Below are 17,294 nucleotides of genomic sequence, written 5' to 3'. Positions count from 1 at the left end.
GTGCCTGCCTGCAGCCTGGCCTCAGGGCTGTGACGGCCACTCCTGCGTGGCTGTTGACCATGTCCCTTCCTGCCCCTCAGGGTGGCCACGTCACTGCAGGACCTTGGCTTGGGCACCCAGGACGGCAGCTGGGGGCAGGCAGGAGCAAGCTGGATGCAGCTGCCCGCCTCCCCGCCCTGCCACCTGGGAGGAGCCTCCCTCATCCCGACCAGGGCTGGGACACTTGGGGCCTCTTCCACCAGACACCTGTGCAAGCCAGCTGGCCTCAACAGCCCTGGAAGTCCAAGTGGAGGAGTGTCAAAGTTGGCACTAAGTGGGGGCAGTGGGCGCATGACTGCCTTGAGCAAGGGAGAAGCTGGCCACCCTACCCAGGGACAACTTCCCTCCCCCTTTGTTTCCCAAGCTGTGGTTGGCTCCAGTCCACAGATGCTGGGGGAGCTGGTCAGGCTGGTCAGTCGGGCTTGGGGGTAGCACCTGTTTCTGGGCTGTTGTTGCCATGGCAATGGCTGTAGCTACCTGGTGTGTGAGGGGGAAGGGGCCAGGCCAGGGACTGCACCAGGAGCTGAGGGGGTTGTCTGCTTGCCATCCCAGGCGGGCTCAGTGGGGTACTGCACCTGTAAGGGCAGGAGCCTGCGAGGCTGCCCAGCCCCGGTGGTTGGGAAGTGCCCTAGACTATTTCCCTCTACTTAGCCTAGGGGCCTGCAGGAGCGAACAGCCCTTCCCCACTCCACCCCTCTTCCCTAACGAACCCCCCACCATGTGGCACTGTTTACTCAGGGCCCACTAGCACACCAGTGTCACGCGCTGGACACCCCTTGTCTGTCAACCTGCGTGCAAGTGACATCAAGGCTGCCTGGCCTGGAATCCGACTCGGGGTCCCCGAACCGCGCGGCTGTTGCTATGGAAACTAAGCAACAAAGGGAAGCGGGCAGCACAATGTGGCGAGTGGGTGGTCTCGCCCGAGCCCCCTCGGCGAGATGGTTGCTCAGGGTCCGGGTGCAGGAGACCCGGTCCAGCGAGTTGGGACCTTAGGTGCTGCACCCCCGCCCACGGCCTGGGGATGCACCCGGGCCGCAGCCCCGACGTTGCCATGGAAACGGCCGGGTCGCGCCCCTGCAGACCCCACCTAAGACGCCAGGGACGCGGGGTGCTCCATCCGTGGCAGGTGCGCCCTCGTCCCCTCGTCCCCCACCGCCCGGCGGCCAGGGGCGGCGGCGGGCTCCCGAGGCCCCGCCCCGGCTGCCGAGCCAATGGACGGCTGGCGGCGGGGCGGGCGGAGGCGCGGGCGCGGCCGCAAGCGACCCTGCGGAGACGGCGCGGGCGGAGGGCGCGGGCCGACCGGGCGCGCAGGCCATGGCTTCCAAGTGCCCCAAGTGCGACAAAACCGTATACTTCGGTGAGTGCCGGCCCCAGCTCGGTCTGAGCCGCGCCCGCGGCCCTTGGCGCGCAGCCCGCAGTTCGCTCGGGTGCGCCTGGCCCGGCCCTGCGATGCGTGGCCCGACCGCGACTCGCCGCACACCCCACGCGGGTACGGCCCGAGGGTGGAGCCGCGGCGACGCGGGACGGCCCCGTGTTGGGGGCGCGCGTGGGTCCTCGGGACGAGCTCAGGGTTTGGGGAGCGCGCTGACCTCGCGGGCCATCGCAATCCCGTTGCGCGCGGGGCGGGGTCGGGCGGGGCCGCACGTTTGCTTCCCACGCGCTCGGATCCGTCTGTGCTCCACTCCCTGGACCCCTCCTCGGAGGGGCTGGCGAGGCACCGAGCAGTGACGGCCCCCGCGCCCAGCCTCTACTCTGACCTCTGTCCAGGCTGGTCCGGTGGGATTTGGGCTCTGCCTGGTTCAGTCTAAGCGGGGGCGACCTTGGCATCCTGCCCCTCCTGGGCGAGTTGGCCCAGCAGTTTCACGCGGGTGTGGTGTTGGGTGAGGAATGGGTTGAGGTGGAGGGACGCGCTGGTCCCTGCGCCCACGGCAACGCCAGCTTCTTGGAACCCCCACGTCCTTAAGGTCAGAAGAGTCCCGTGTCCCCTGGGTAGGCAGGCCCTTCCCCAGCCCCAGCCCTGCTCTTCCTGACCAGGCCTGCCCCCAGCGGTGCCCACTGAGCCGCCAGTGCCTGCGTAGAGGACAGCTTGCCGGACGGCCCAGGGATGGGAGGGGCCGGCCGGGAGCAGTGGTCATGTCCAGGATGTGCGGGGGCGGGGGGTGGAAGCCGACTGTTGCCGGCCAGATTTGTCCTGGGGTGGCTGTGAGCTGAGGGGCTTCCGGCTCAGCCCTTCTTCAGGACCCTCCTGCAGCCCAGCTGCCCATGACTTCGCCCCAGGCCAGCCAGCTGGGGGCTGTCTGGGGCCAGGGCCAACCCTGGCAAGCGAAAGCACTCTGTCTGCTTGGGCAGCCGCTGGCCCTGTCCTCAGCCGACGAAGGCCCTGGCAGGCCCTAGTGGCCTCTGTCCTGCCTGGGAGGTACAAAGGGGGCTGTGGTTCTGGAGCCTGGCCTTCCACCTCCAGGCAGCCAGTACCTGGCAGAGCGTGGCTTGGACCCAAATGGACTGGACGCCTCCACTCTGTGTCCCCTCCTCCTTTCCAGGGCCAGAGACCCAATCAATTATGTCCCCAGTGTGTGGCCATCGATCCACTGTGGGTTCCAGGGTCAGTTCCCTGCCAGGGCCGGCAGAGCTCCTGAGGCTAACAGGCTGTTCTCGGCTGGGGCACACTAGGGGCCTGGTGGCCTGGATGTCTCCAGGAAAGCCCAGCTGGTACTGCCTCGTCCTGGGACCCAGGACCCAGGTGGGTTGTGCTGGGGCCTCTCTAAGACCCTGAGCCAGAAGAGCCTCTGGCCCGTGGCCCTTCCTGCCAGACAGGGCGGCCACCTCCGGCCAGCCCCGCCCCTTCCCTTCGGATGGGCACTGCTCAGCCGCTCTTCCTGCCTCTTTCTCCCCCGCCCTTTCCTGCCCTGCTCACTAGACAGGTCCTGGCTTCTGCCCACTGGGGCCCTGCAGTGTGGGGGAGAGGTGGGGGTACTGACTGCCACGACAGCTGGCCTCGAGCCTTTGGCGCCAACATGGCAGCTCCTATCCGAAAGCTAAATATAGGCTAGTGGGATCCAGTAGGGGCTCCCAGAACATCGACCTCACTGCCCTGCTTGGCGGCCTGGGAGCTGCTGCCGGTTCTGCCAGGTCCTTGTGGAGCAAGGAGCCACGTGTGAGGAGGGGGCAGGGAGGTGTGGGGAGGGGAGGCAGGTGTGAGGAGAGGGGGCAAGTAAGGAGGGGAGAGGCAGGTGTGGGGAGGGGCAGGTGTGGGGAGGGTGCAGGTGTGAAGAGAGGGGATCAGGTGTGAAGAGGGGAGAGACAGGTGTGAGGAGGGGAGAGGCAAGTGTAGGGAAGGGACAGGTATGGGGAGGGGCAGATGTGAAGAGGTCAAGTGTGAAGAGAGGGGAGCAGGTGTAAAGAGGGGGCAGGTGTGAGGAGGGGAGAGGCAAGTGTAGGTGGGGACAGGTATGGGGAGGGGCAGGTGTGAAGAGGGGGCAGGTGTGAAGAGAGGGGAGCAGGTGTGAAGAGGGGGCAGGTGTGAGGAGGAGAGAGGCAGGTGTGGGGAGGGGAGAGGCAGGTGTAGGTAGTGACAGGTATGGGGAGGGGCAGGTGTGAAGAGAGGGCAGGTGTGAGGAGGGGAGAGGAAGGTGTGGGGAGGGGAGACAGGTGTGGGGAGGGGAGGCAGGTGTGGGGAGGGGAGAGGAAGGTGTGGGGAGGGAAGAGGAAGGTGTGGGGAAGAGGCAGGTGTGGGGAGAGGAAGGTGTGGGGAAGGAGCAACTGTGGTGAGGGGGCAGGTGTGAGGAGAGGCAGGCGTGGGAAAGAGAAAGGTGTATGGGGAAGGTAGGTATGGGGATAGGGAGGGAGGCATGGAGGTGCGGGGAGGAGCGCATGGGTGTGTGGGGGTCAGAAGAGCCTGACACTCCCCTGCCCACAGCCGAGAAGGTGAGCTCTCTGGGCAAGGACTGGCACAAGTTCTGCCTCAAATGCGAGCGGTGCAACAGGACCCTGACTCCGGGCGGCCATGCAGAGGTGAGCCCCGTGGCGGGCTGGGGGTGCGGGACCCAGCTGTGGTCACATGGCTCACCCTGCACTTTCCCCAGCATGACGGGAAGCCCTTCTGCCACAAGCCCTGCTATGCGACACTCTTCGGGCCTAAAGGTGAGCACACATCCCACCCCTAGCCCTGTGCTGAGAGGAGGGCTGAGCAGGAGGGAGCGACGCACGGGGCGCAAGCACCCACATGCTGGCCACTTGCAGGTGTGAACATCGGGGGTGCTGGCTCCTACATCTACGAGAAGCCCCCCGCCGATGGGCCCCAGATCACCGGCCCCATTGAGGTCTCCACGGCCCGACCGGAGGAGCGGAAAGCTGGTGGTGCCCCAAAAGGACCCAGCAAAGGTGAATGGGGAGGAGGGGAGGGAAGGGGAGGGGAGGGGCGGCACCCAGGCCCCCCGCTGACCCCAGCCTGCCCCTCAGCCTCCAGCGTCACCACCTTCACTGGGGAGCCCAACCTGTGTCCTCGCTGTGGCAAGCGGGTCTACTTTGGTGAGTGCTGCGCCCCGCCTGGCCATGGGCCACCACAGGCTGCGGGGTGCACCCGGTGACATCACTGCCTCCCCACAGCTGAGAAGGTGACATCCTTGGGCAAGGACTGGCACCGGCCATGCCTGCGTTGTGAGCGCTGCGGCAAGACACTGACCCCTGGCGGGCATGCTGAGGTGAGGGCGCGGTGTGGAGGGCAGCGACGCCCCTGGGGCCCCCAGCGAGCCTTGTGCTGTTGACGCTGCTGGCCTCTCCCCAAGGACTCGGGTCCTGGAGGGGTCAGGCACCTTCCCCGAGGGAGGACACCCAGGGGTCCTGGAGGGGTCGGGCGCCTTCCCCGAGGGTGGGGACCCAGGCTCCCAGTGTGGCGCCAGCAGGGGAAGAATGCTTAGCACCTCCTTGCCTCCGTTCCCAGCACGATGGGCAGCCCTACTGCCACAAACCTTGCTATGGAATCCTCTTCGGACCCAAGGGTGAGTGTGTGATCAGGGGTCATGAGGGTCCCTGCTGAGCGCCTAGCGGGAAGCGCGCCCTTGAGCAGCTGCCACCTCTTCCTGCAGGTGTGAACACCGGAGCCGTGGGAAGCTACATCTATGATGCCAACCCCGAGGGCCCCATGCGGCCTTAGGTGTCCCCGCGTGGCAGCACTGGCCCTCCCGCTGCCTTTGGCCGTTGGACCCTGCTGTGCCTGCTCGGGCCCCAGGGTCTCCCTCTGCCGCTGCCCAGTGTTATTTACGCCTGGGAGGTGGCTGCACCTCTCTTCACAGTGCCCAGCAGCCCCGCCAGCTCCCACCCAGCCTTTCCGCACCCACCACACCCACACAGTGTACCCCCCACGCAGGTGGCAATAAAGTGTTTGAGGATTGCAAGATTGTGTGTCTGGGGGCAGGGGGTGGGGAGTGTAATTCAGAGTGGATCCCACATGGGACAGAGCCTTTTGGTGGGGGGCTGTGGACCTGGGCCTGGACTCCTGCAGGTGCCAGCCACCGAGGGGAGGGGCCCTGGGCTGGGGGCTGCTGAGAGGATGAGGTGGGGTACACCCTAGGGTTTGGAGTGGGGATTGGTGCCTCTGGGTGGGGGAGGCCCAGGGTGGGAGAAGGGGGCTCTATCCAAGAGTGAGGGCCCACTGGCCCCCAGGGTTGGCCAGGAGCTGCCTGGGCCCCCCTGCACCCCTGGCCTCGTGTGTGATGTCCACTAGAGGGCACCCCTGGTCTGCCACATGGGACCTGGGTATTTCCCTCTTGCCGCCCAGCCTGAACCCTCAGTCCTGCATTCCCAAGTGTGGCCACCCCTTCCCCCCGCTCACCAGGGCCCTGGTGCTGCCAGCGGCTGCTCCACCTCCCCCCCGCCCACCAGCTGAGATAGCTGAGTCGCCACCACTGGGCCCAGTGTCCTGTGGGCAGCCATCCGTGTCCCTAGGCCAGGGGAGGGGCCACAGGGCTTGTTCTAGTGTCTGCCAATAGTATCACTGCCCTAATGGCAAGTTGGAACTGGGCAGGCTGGCCGGCTCCTCCAGCTGGAATGCCAGAATGTGAGCTTGTGGTGGGAGGAGGGGGCTGGAGCAGGCTGCGGCAGGTGGGGCTGCCTGGCTACGCTCCTGGTGGGGGTTGGCTTTGGTGAGAACCTGGCCCTCCTGGCACCCTGTGTCCACTCAGACACTGGCTCTTAGCAGGGGATGGGATGTTGGGAGGGCTGGGCCCCTCCCCCGGAAACTGCCAATGGAAACTATTCAGTGGGGGTGATGGAGGCAGGATGGGGGTCTCCAGGGAGGCTCAGCCGCTGAGACAGCAGCACTGCACCCCCAGGCCTGCCCCAGCAGGACCTGCCCGCTTCCGGCTGAGGGCGGATGACGCGCAGTTATGTTTGTTTCTAAGGGGTTGTCATGGAAACCGGGGCGGGTGCCGGTACTGTTTGTCTGCAGGCGTTGCTGGGCAGCCCTAGTGGTGGTGGCCAGGGGCCCCACGCCCTGCCAGGGCTCCTGATGGCTGCAGCTCCCCAGAGCCCCTCCCAGTTCCTCCCAGGTGCTCCGTGGGCCTGGCTCATTGCTTGTCCCAGGTTCTGCTCCTCCAGCCTCTAACCCCACCCCGTCCCTGAGCCAGAGGCCCCAGTGTCAGCTCTGTCTTTCCCAGTGCTACTCCCCCTTCTGACCCCTCCCCAGTCAGGCATCCCAAAACCTAGCACTCCTATGGGTCCCTGAAAACAGATGGCTGTGGGCTCTTGGGGGGCTGGTACAGGCCAGGTAGGCAGGGACAAGGGCACCAGGTGAGGGTGGGGCCTCAGCCAGGACCTGACTCTCATGGTGTGCTGAGAGAGAGAAAGAAAGAGAGAGAATGTGCCTCAGAGCTACACATAGCAAGCCTCAGCTGCCCCGCAGGTAGTGCGGAACTCGAGCTGGCTGCCAGGGCCTGGCTGCAGGAGGCAGGCTGGGCACCAGGCCTGGCCCACTCTGGCCAGACAAGAGGCCTAAATGCAGGTTGGGCAGGCTGAGCAGCCCCCTGTGCCTCCACACCACCACAGCTGTCATGTTGTGGATCCACTCTGAGCCCTGGAGGGTCAAGGAGCCCCTCTGGGGGCCACTCAACAACCCCCATGCCCCGCCTTTTCTACCTTGGGGCCAGGCCAGATAGGGTCCCAGGAGACAGAGCTGCTGAAAATAGGCCCTGGGAACTTGTGGACAACACAGGACTATGGGGGGAAGCATGGGGCGTCACCCTTGGCCAGGCCTCCACCCTTCTCCTGGGCAGAGGCTGTGGGCTGAGCAGCCTTGGGCTGGGGTCCTGCACTCTGGGCCGGGCTTGGCAGCCAGCCCTGGCGGGCAGGGCCCCGAGGACTCCAGGAACAGAGCTGCCGGTGGGGGTGATAGCCGCTTCCTCAGTGGTCAGGTCATCAGCAGGGCACTGAAAGGACAGCCCTGCCATCTGGGTCCTGGTGCGGCTCCCAGGCAGCCACGGCACAGGGTGGGCACGGGGCAGCATGAGCTGAGGGTCCTTGGCATTCATGTACATCCTGGTGCAGGAGGGCCGCTGTGGGCACAGAAGCCTGTATGACTGCAGGGCAGCTGTGTCCTTTAGGCTCTGGAGGGGAGGGACAGAGGGGTGGGGGGCAGCTGGAAGCAGGGACCTGGATCCTGTAGCTGAATCTCAAGGGGTGTGGGGACCATGGCAGGAGGGAGCCTGTATCTGGGGTAGGGGGAGGAGCCTGAGAGTCAGGCCAGTGGGGGTGCCATGTCGGGAGGGTTGCAGGGGTCTGTGAGGCTGTGTGTGTGTGTGTCTGTGATTGTCTATGGGTGACTGTAATCATGTGTGCGTGTGTGTGTTATCTGTGACTGTGTGAGTCCTTGTGGCTCCGTATCTGTGTGCTGTGTTGCCAAGTGGTGTAAAAACTGCTGTGAATCAACAAAGAGGGTGCAGCCCTGGCCCTTGCCCCCTTGGCATCCTCCCCGTCTGGGACCATGGTAACAGAAAATAACAGAAAGGAAGGCCAGGGAGAGCCATCACCCCAGTTTTCAGGGGGACTCTGCCATGCAGGGAAGGGCTGGAGTCCAGAGTGCGGGGAGGCTGAGGTCATTGTTCCCACTTGCCTCAGCCAGTATTCCATGGTGAGCAGCATCCCTGTGGCTGGGTGGGGTTGGGGCCAGGACCAGAGGGCACACCCACGCACATCCCTACAGGCACCCGGAGGACAGGCCCTGGGGTTCCGGGACATGTTCTGGCAGGCGTGGAGGTGGCTGGGCAGGGTGCTCTGGGGCTGGGGTATGGAGAGCAGGAAGGTAGCCTGGCCTGGCTCCCAGAGCCCCCGAAGCCATGCCAACCCTCCCTGGCCCCTTCCCAGGTCATCTGCCTCTGCTAACTGCTTGCTGCTGGCTCTGTCTCCTGAAAGCCAGGGCCTGGACGGAGTTTGGACTGCCAGCCTGAACTCTAGCTATCTTCGGAAAACAGAAGTGCAGGCCTGGGAGTGGGCTTCAGGCTAGCCAGGGAGGGGCAGGGCATGGAGTCTCCGCATGGGCGGGTTGGTGGACCCCAGCTGGGTCCTGTGGCACTTGCAGAGCTGCAGTGGGGGCCCAACCTGAGGTCTCAGATGTCTGGAGAGAGTTGTGGGGGCAGGATACACCTTGGTGTGGAACTCTGCAATGGACATGCGTAGCCTCAGTTGTCCCACCTCCCTGGGAGCTGTCCTCTCTCCCCCATGCTGGGGGCCAAATGGAGGGCCGCCCAGCGAAGCGTCCAAATGGGAGGTGCAGTGGCTCCAGTGTCAGGCCTGGGGACTGCAGACGGTGAGGTTGGGCTGTTGAGGATGGGGCCTGGAACCGCCCTGGGGCAGCAGCGGAAGAGGCTGTCTGCTTCCAGCAGGCCCTGCCTGGACAGGGGTGATGTTCTGTTTTCCCCAGCTGTGTGCGTTGAGGGGAGATGAGGATGGTTGATGGGTGGGCCGGCAGCTGGTGAGGGACGGTGGGAAAGCCCTCATGCTGGGCCCTGGGATGAGAACAGGCTGGGGTCTCGGGGCATGCAGGCTCCAGGGCAGGGGAGGAGGTCTTGGCCGGCCACCAGCTCTGGGAACCTGGCAAAGCCCCCTAGAGGGGAAACAGGGAAGTGGGGCTGGTATCCACTCCAGGGCGGTGGCTGGAGGGCAGGGGTGCAGCCCCAGGTCTCTGTTGCCGCTGGGCTAGGGTGGGGCAGGCGGACCGTCTCCACCTGGCACGGGTCAGGCGGCCTCTGCCTCACCCGGGTGCACTGGGCAACTCCCCGGTGGAGATAAGGGTTCAACCCTCACAGTTCATCATCCTGGCCCAGGAGAGGAACCTCCTCCCCTTAGTCTTCAGGACTCCCCCAGGCCATTCCACGGGGCTTCCCCAGGGAGGGGCAGGGCGGAGGCTGCCAGGTCAAGGCCCTCCTGGAAAATCCCTGCATCCTCTCCTTGGGGGTCGCCAGGGTCCCGCTTGCACACACATTTCCTCGGGATTTGGGAGTGACCGAGTGCGTCCAGGCTCTGACGGGTGCGAACTGTGGCAGGTGCGCCATTCTGCGCCTGCTGAGAGAGGAACGGTCACTGCCCCCCAGAGCATGCGCTCGGCCCCGTGGGGGTCACCCCGGGAGCGGGTAGGCACCCCCTGCCCCTTCTCCGCTTGTTGGTCTAGATCCGAGGTCCTCGGGGTCCAAGTGCCCCCTCCACCGGCTCGGGGCGGGGCGTAGGGGCGGGCCTCCAAGGGGCGGGGTCCCGGGTTCCTGAAAGGCACGGACCCGGCCGGACCCACCCAGTCTCGAGCCCACAGTCTGCTCTTGCTGTCACCGCTGCCGCGGCCATGCCCAAATGTCCCAAGTGCGACAAGGAGGTGTACTTTGGTGAGCGCCGCCCCGGGGCCAAGCGCGCTGTGAGGCGCCCGGCTTTGTCTCCATCCCCTGTCCCGGGGTCTCCCTATCTCCATCTCCCGTCCCCCTCCCCCGGGATTCCCCGTCTGCGTCTTCCCGTCTCCATTTCCTGCCCTCGGGTCTCCAATCTCCGTCTCCCCATCTCCAGCCCCCGGGTCTTCCCGCTTGGCCACTGGCGCGCCCTGGGCGGGGACCCCGCGAGCTAGGCTGGGGCTGGAGCTAAGCGGAAAGAGACGGAATCGACCCGTGCAACCTCTGGCCGCTGGCGTCCACTCGGGGGAGGGAACCCGGGGGTGCGCGGGGGCACAGCGTGGGCTGGGCGCCAGGTGCAGGGTCTCAGGGCCCCCGTCGCCTCTGCAGCCGAGCGGGTGACTTCCCTGGGCAAGGACTGGCACCGACCCTGCCTCAAGTGTGAGAAGTGTGGGAAGACGCTGACCTCCGGGGGCCACGCTGAGGTAAGGTGCGGTGGCGAGGGAAGGGGGCGCGAGGGCAGGGCGGGGGCCGCCTCACCTCCCGCCGTGTCCTTGCAGCATGAAGGCAAACCCTACTGCAACCACCCCTGCTACTCCGCCATGTTCGGGCCCAAAGGTAGGCTCCCCTCCCCTCCCCTCCCCCAGGGTGCGCCCCACGGGGCGCTGACCGCTTCCGCCTCTGCCTGCAGGCTTCGGGCGCGGCGGCGCCGAGAGTCACACGTTCAAGTGAGCGCTGGTAAGCAGCACCCCGGGGAGCAAGTGGCCCCCAGGTCTGGGGCTGGACCCCCGCTCACTTCTCCTTCATCTGTCTGCGCAGGTGCTGAGACCCCTGCCCCCTGGCCCAATGCAGATGCCAGGCCTTGTCCCCTGACGCCCAGCGCTCCCTTGTGGCCCCCACTCAATAAACTGAGCACTGGGAGACCTGTGTGTGTGTGGGAGATCTGTGCGTGTTTGTGGCCACATGATGTTGGGCTGCAACCCAGGCCCTGCCATGGATACTCTTGATACACTTCCCCTGGGGGCCATTCCGGGGTATCTGCTCTGGTCATGTCCCTTTGCCAATTCCCAGACCCACAGAGGCCAGACCCTCTGCGGGCTGCCCAGGGCTAGGGGTGATGCCTCTGGGAGTGGGTGGGGCAGTCACAAGAGTCAGCTGCAGGTTGCGCCCTCCCAGCCACTTGGGGAGGACTCCTGGCCTGCCCTCTTCCCACTTCCTGCCACCCCACCCGAATCCACCCACCCCACCACGCACCCTGGAAACCCTACCAGCCAAGCAGGAGCCGCCCAGGGTGCGCTGTGGCCTGCCCTGGGGGACACTGTGGGCAGGGTCCATGCTCTCCAAGGCACGAGGCAGCGGAGGGCCCACCCCATGCCTGGAGCGGGGTGACCGTAGGGCTGGGCCTGCAAAGTGGAGAGTCAGCAGGGTGTGCCGGGGCGGCAGGGGTGCGAGGGACTGCGGCCAGACCAGGACCCTGTGGACGCGAGCTGGAGGTCGGGGACAAAAGTGGAGGCGGAGAGAAGCCCGGGCGGCAGGACTGGCAGCAGTGGGTCGGGAGGAAGGCAAGCAGCCGTGGGCGTCCTGCAGGCCCTTGCTCGGGTCTCCCTGCCGGCCACCCCGGAAACACGCGGGCCCGTCCAGCGCTGCCCCTGAAGGCGTCCCGGTGCACCCTTCCTGTCCACCCTCCCCGTGCACGGGTTCGAGCTCCCCGTCCACCCGGCTCGAGGCCCCGCACCCTTCCTGTTCACGGGTTCAAGGCCCTCCCCTGCACTCTCCCCGTCCACCCGGCTCGAGGCCCTGCACCCTTCCTGCCCACGGGTTCAAGGCCCTCCCCGTCTACTCCTCTGTCCATCCGGCTCGAGGACCTCTCCGTGTACCCTTCCTGTACACGGGTTCAAGGCCCTTCCCGTGCACGGGTTCAAGGCCCTCCTCCTCCACTCCTCCGTCCACTCAGCTCGCAGCCCTCCTCATGGGGGGGCTCCTTGGAGTTGTCGAACAACCGGAAGTGCATCCGGACGGGTCGGAGCGCCAAGCACTCAAACGCCGGGACCTGGCACAGGGGCCTGAGCCGCGATTGGCCACAGGTGTCGGCCCGCCCCGTGATTGGCCACATGCGCTGGCCCGCCCTGTGGTTGGCGCCCCGTGATTGGCCACAGGCGCCCGACCCTGTGATTGGCGGCGCGGACCGGGCGGCGGGCGCATGGCGCGGTGGCGGCGCCGGGTACGCGGGGCGGCTGCCCTGCCCGAGGCCATCGCCGCGCTGAGTCGGGCGCTGCCCGCCGCGCCCAACCCCGAGACCTTCCGCCGCGCCAAGTTCGACCGTCCGGAAGCAGTGAGCGCGGCGGGGCCGGGCGGGCCGGGCGGCGCGGAGGAGACTGTCCCGCTCGCCGCTCGTTCTCTTCCGCAGGCCGCCGCGCTCTGGAGCCTCCTCGCCCGTGTGCTGTCGGCGCTGCCGGCGCCCGCAGTTCCCGCCTCGCTCGGCCCAGGTGAGCCAGCCCGGCCCCGCCCTGCCCCGCCCTCTAGACAAGCCCCGCCCCGGACCCGCCCTCCAAGTGAGCCCGGCCCCCTCCCTCCGAGCAAGCTCCGCCCCCATCCTCCAAGCGAGCTCCGCCCTGGAGCCCCGCCCCTGGCCCCGCCCTCTAAGCGAGCTCCGTCTCCCGCATTGCCCTGCCCTCTAAGTGAGCTTGCCCTCGGGCCCCGCCCCGACAGAGCCCCGCCCCCTACGTGATCTCCGGCCCTGAGTCCCGCCTCCAATCAAGAGCCCCGCCCTCCAGGAGCCCCGTCCCAAAGGCACTGGCTCCGCCCTCCAGGTGGGCCAACCCCTTTCGGGGAGCCACGCCCCTAAGGCTCTAACCACGCCCCTCTCGCGGAGCCCCGCCTCCCTGGAAGGTGGACGGGGCAGCACTGACCCCGGCCGGGGAAGGAGCGCTGTCCCTTCGGCCTGCTCGGGTCGGTGCCGCCGCGTGCCCCTCAGCCCACCGTCCCCTGCAGAGGCCCGCTGGGTGAAGGCCTCGCTGCGCGCCCAGGGCTACCAGCGGCGGGCGCTGTGGCAGCTGCCGGAGGACGGCTCGCAGGGCAGCCGGGAGCTGCTGCTGGCGCTGTCCTGGCTCCTGGCCCGGGGGCCCCTGCTGGAACAGCTGCTGGCCCAGACGCGCGTGCAGCTGGGAGACAGGATGCCGGCGTTCCAGGTGGGTGTGGGATGAGGGCGAGCTCTGGGGGCCTCTTCTGCGCTCTGGGCTGCATCTCCACTGTCCCCTCTCCAGTGCGAGTTGCCGGCCAGGCCCGGCCCAGCTGCACCCTCCTTGGCCCCTGAGGGCCCCCTGGACGTGCGCCTGGTGCAGTGGCTGATGGGAACGCTGCGGTTGCGGTGGCGAGGCCTGATGTGCAGTCAGCAGGAGCACGCTGCCCTCCTGAGCAAGGTGGACCTCTCCGTGAGCCTCGGGGAGCTGGGCAGCAGGGGCCCAGGGGCTGCTGGCTGCCTGGCTGAGGCCTGTCATCCACACTCCGTCTTTGGCAGACCTGGTCCCCCTATAGGGTGTCCTCCCTTGCCCCCGGGGAGGCCCGCCCCACCCCACCGCTCTAGGTGGGCCAGTTGCTCCGTATGTGCACGTGTGGCCTCTGGGCTGCTGTGCCTAGCCAAGGCCGGTCTCCCTGCTGGGGCCCACACCCTTCAAGTCGTGGGCCTGGCTGCTGCCCAGTGGAGCTGTGCGGTGAGGAGGCTGGGGGGGCCCTAGCCAGGAGCTCCTTGCCATGGTCCCCTCGAAGGCTGGCTGCTTCTGCGCTGGGCCCGCTCAGGTTGGCTTGGCCCTGGCTGTTTCAGATCCACATGTTCACGCGCGGCTGCCACAGCGACTGCAGCCTCGATCACCTGTCTGTTGTGGAAACTGAGGCTCTCAGGGACCCAGAGAGTGGCCGGCAGGTGAGAGCCTGGGAGGCTCTGGGGTCCATGAGTTCACTGTCTCAAACTCTTTGGGACAGGCTGCCTGTGGCAGGGTCTTAGGGCACAGGCACCAGGGTGGGCTGGTCACCCCGAGGGGTGTCTCTGGGGTGAAGGAGGTAAGCCTGGACACAGGTTGGTCCCGTTCTCATCCTGTGCCTGCCGAGGGGTTGATTACGGAGGAGCAGCCCTGGGGCCCCGGCTGGCTCAGAGGGGCCTCTGGGAATTGTACCAGGCTGGGGCTGTCTCCAGTGGTGGGCCCCTGGGCCTCAGGGTGATTGGGCCTGGCAGAAGCCATATCAGCTCGAGCTGGTGGTATCTCGGCATTGGGTGCTCAGGCCCCACTGCCCCTCCTGCTGACCCACACTGCAGGACCTGCCCACCATTGTCACGTGGCAGCCGGACAGGTCTAGCACTTGCTGACACTTGGGTTGGCCTTGCCTGGCCCCCAGTGTGTATAACCGGGGAACAGGCCTGGGACTCAGCCCCCTTCCCTGCCCTGTCCCTCCATGGGCACAGGTGGCGTGAGGCAGGGACAGGTGACCCTGTGCCACATTGTGTTGGCGGGTCCAGTCCTGGAGCCTTGTGCCACCTGGGTCTCCTCTTGTCTGCAATGGCTCGTGGGGGCCTCCTGGGCCTGCCCTTGGCTCTGACCCCTGTGGAAGTGGCGTGGGGGACCTGAACCGGCAGTCAGGTCCCAGAGGCCCCTCTGAGCCGGCCCGGGCCCCAAGGCTGCTCCTCTGTAATCAACCCCTCGGCAGGCACAGCGCCTGCAGGGAGACTACTCAGTGGACACTGAGTGGGTGGTGGGGCTTGCAGGGAGGGGAGCTTGGGCTTCCCCGGCCTGTGCAAGGTCTCTCTTTGCAGCTGCTGCAGGCCCTGGAGAGTGAGAACACACGCCTGGAGGCCACGATGCACTGGCGGGACAGCCAGCTTGTCTACTGGCAGTGGCTGGTGAGGGGTGCCTGCTGTACCTGTGGGGGGTACACCTGTGGGGGGGTGCCTGCTGCACCTGTGGGGAGGCCCACGTTGCTGGTCCCGTGGCCTCCAGGCCTTCCCGGACACTGCACCTGCTGAGTGACTGGCATCGGGGGTCACCACTGCTTTGGGCACTGCCCTTGTGCCACCAGGTGGGGCCTGGGCCAGCACACCCACATGTGTCTCTCTGCAGGACACGGTTCTGGGCGTCTGCCCTGCGGGGACTCCTACCCCAGCCTCCCCGCCCGCATGTCTGCCCAGGATTCCCAAGCGTGGAGTTGACGAGTGGGAGCTGCTGGAGCGGGACCTACAGGGCCTGCAGGAGGAGCTGCGGGAGGCAGCAGAGCCAAGACGGGCAGCCTGGGAGGCCAGGGTGAGGCCCTGCAGGCACAGGCTGTGCCCAGCTCCACGCCACCCCCTCCCCCATGGCGGGGGACTCCAGGGAAGTGCTGATGGAGCTGAGTCACTTCTAGAATTGCAGGCTGTTTGTTTTTATTTATTTTTTAAAAGTGTATTTATTTTTATTGGAAAGGCAGATATACAGAGAGTAGCAGAGAGATAGAGAGGAAGATCATCTGTCCGATGAATCACTCCCCAAGTGACCACAACGGCCGGTGCTGCGCCGATCTGAAGCCAGGAGCCAGGAGCTCTTCCGGGTCTTCCACGCGGGTGCAGGGTCCCAAGGCTTTGGGCCGTCCTCGACTGCTTTCCCAGGCCACAGGCAGGGAGCTGGATGGGAAGTGGACTGCCGGGATTAGAACCGGCGCCAATATGGGATCCCGGCGCGTTTAACGCGAGGACTTTAGCCCCTAGGCCACGCTGCTGGGCCTGGGTCCTGTTTTTATTATTAATTTAACTTTAAAGATTTGTTCATTTGAAAGGCCAAGTTACAGAGAGATCTTTGATCCACTAGCTCACTTCCCAAATGGCTCAATATTCAGCACTGGGCAGATCTGAAGCCAGGAGCCAGGAGCCTGCTCTGGGGTCCCTAGGCCTTGGGCCATCCTCCATCACTTTCCCAGACCCTTTCCAGGCAGGGAGCCGTATGGGAGTAGAGCCACTGGTTTTAGAACCAGAGCCCATACGGGATGCTGACACTGCAGGCGACAACCTCACTGGCTGTGCCACAGCCCTGTTCTTATTTGCTTGAGAGGTGCAGACAGATGGAACAGACAAGGAGTCCCGGCTGCTGGGTCGCCCGGGCTGCCTGCCTGACCCCCGGCTGTGGCTGAAGCAGGGACTCAGTCCAGATCTCTTGGGAGGCCCTGCCGCCCCTGCCCTGAAGCAGGGTGGTGAGCCCTTCCCGTGTCTGTTGCACACAGGGAAGCTTTTGCTGCTGAACTGGTTCAACCTCAATTGCAGGCCTGGTGCCCCCTAGAGTCCAGTAACCCTGAGGGGTGATAGGACTCCTCTATCTGCTGTCCACTGCACAGATGTCCCCTGCACTATTCCTGAAGGTCACCAGGGAGTGTGTCACCAAGGGCTCTGTCCTGGGTGCTGGGTGGGCCTGGGGCTTGGGGGCTTGGCTGCCAGAACCAGGCCCACATCCCCCCACAGGAAGCTGGGCCCACACAGGTGGTCCTGGGGGAAACTTGAGGGCCGGAGGACCCTGTTCCCGTCAGCATCTGGGGTTCCTGTCGGGGTGCAGCAGGCTTTGTTGGATTTGGGGTCCCTGGGAGCACACTGCTGGCAAAGGTGAAGCGGGGCGTGCCTGGGGTCCGCCCGCACCTCTCCAGGAGCAGCTGCAGGGACGCCGGGTCCAGGGGTCAGGGCAGCTCCAGCTGAGGCTCTGTCCTGTCGCAGGTGGATGGCCAGGGCCAGGGGCCGCAGTGGAGCCGCTCTCGGCAGACCGTGCGGGAGGCCGTGGGCCAGGCACTGGCCGCCCTCCAGCAGTCCTGGGAGGAGGGCAGCAGCCCTGCCCAGCCCCTTGGGCCCCATCGGCTGGTGAGAAGTGAGGATGGGATGCCGGCCAGCCAGGGTCTGCAGGCTGCGGAAGTCATCGGTCTGTTGAGAAGCCAGGAGGCCTGCCTGGAAGCGCTGCTGTGCCAGCTGCAGGAACAATGTCGACGGGAGCTGGCCAGGCTGGCCGAAGCGCTGCCTGGTCTCATCTGGATCCCAGCGCCTGGACCCTGAGGGTTGGCCGGAGCCTGCTGAGAGTGTCAGAGGAGCAGGGTCCAGCTGGCATGGGTGCCCACCTGCGGGCAGGTCATGGCTAGCTTAGGTCCTTGGTGGGGGGCTCTGAAATAAACAGTCATGCCAGCTGCTCAGCTTCTGTGTTGGGACGGGCCAGTGGGAGGGCTGCCCTGGAGGGCCCCTCGCTGCTCACCCTGGGCCCTGCTGCGGGTTGGGTATGGGGAGCTCTGTCAGGCGGGGGCAGGGCATCGGTGGACAGAACAGCTTTGTGCTGAAGCTGCCTGGCCAGCTCACATGCCTGACAAAGGCCGCTTTGTACTGGGACGCAGCCCCCGGCACCCCTGCCG

General features: G+C 66.3%; 3 protein-coding genes across 5 annotated transcripts; all 3 read left to right on the top strand.

The window, feature by feature from the left end:
* Positions 1–1,247: 1,247 nt before the first annotated feature.
* Positions 1,248–5,432, top strand: CRIP2 (cysteine rich protein 2). The gene is made up of 8 exons (XM_058655372.1): positions 1,248–1,396; positions 3,956–4,050; positions 4,122–4,179; positions 4,279–4,419; positions 4,498–4,566; positions 4,645–4,739; positions 4,979–5,036; positions 5,124–5,432. Exons 1-8 carry the CDS (start codon positions 1,354–1,356, stop codon positions 5,189–5,191), a joined length of 627 nt encoding a protein of 208 aa, XP_058511355.1. The 5' UTR covers positions 1,248–1,353; the 3' UTR covers positions 5,192–5,432.
* A 4,386-nt stretch (positions 5,433–9,818) lies between these two features.
* On the top strand, positions 9,819–10,825 carry CRIP1 (cysteine rich protein 1). The gene is made up of 5 exons (XM_004584255.2): positions 9,819–9,902; positions 10,290–10,384; positions 10,460–10,517; positions 10,591–10,637; positions 10,719–10,825. The coding sequence occupies exons 1-4, from the start codon at positions 9,863–9,865 to the stop codon at positions 10,629–10,631; spliced, it is 234 nt and encodes a 77-aa protein (XP_004584312.1). The 5' UTR covers positions 9,819–9,862; the 3' UTR covers positions 10,632–10,637; positions 10,719–10,825.
* Positions 10,826–12,061: 1,236 nt separating this feature from the next.
* On the top strand, positions 12,062–17,026 carry TEDC1 (tubulin epsilon and delta complex 1). Of its 3 annotated transcripts, none has more exons than XM_058655440.1 (8): positions 12,062–12,231; positions 12,307–12,385; positions 12,891–13,087; positions 13,163–13,318; positions 13,720–13,818; positions 14,704–14,790; positions 15,008–15,187; positions 16,618–17,026. In XM_058655440.1, the coding sequence occupies exons 1-8, from the start codon at positions 12,100–12,102 to the stop codon at positions 16,945–16,947; spliced, it is 1,260 nt and encodes a 419-aa protein (XP_058511423.1). In that variant the 5' UTR covers positions 12,062–12,099; the 3' UTR covers positions 16,948–17,026. The 3 variants fall into 3 exon arrangements, with proteins under 3 accessions (XP_058511423.1, XP_058511425.1, XP_058511424.1); XM_058655442.1 differs by having other exon boundaries at positions 14,690–14,790; positions 16,618–16,907; XM_058655441.1 differs by lacking the exon at positions 13,720–13,818.
* The last annotated feature ends 268 nt before the right edge of the window (positions 17,027–17,294 follow it).

Source organism: Ochotona princeps, chromosome 26, assembly GCF_030435755.1.
Source record: "Ochotona princeps isolate mOchPri1 chromosome 26, mOchPri1.hap1, whole genome shotgun sequence".
In the NCBI taxonomy this organism is placed as follows: Eukaryota; Metazoa; Chordata; class Mammalia; order Lagomorpha; family Ochotonidae; genus Ochotona; species Ochotona princeps.
The sequence above is the reverse complement of the archived record's forward strand: the minus strand, read 5'-3'. Positions and strand labels throughout refer to the sequence as shown.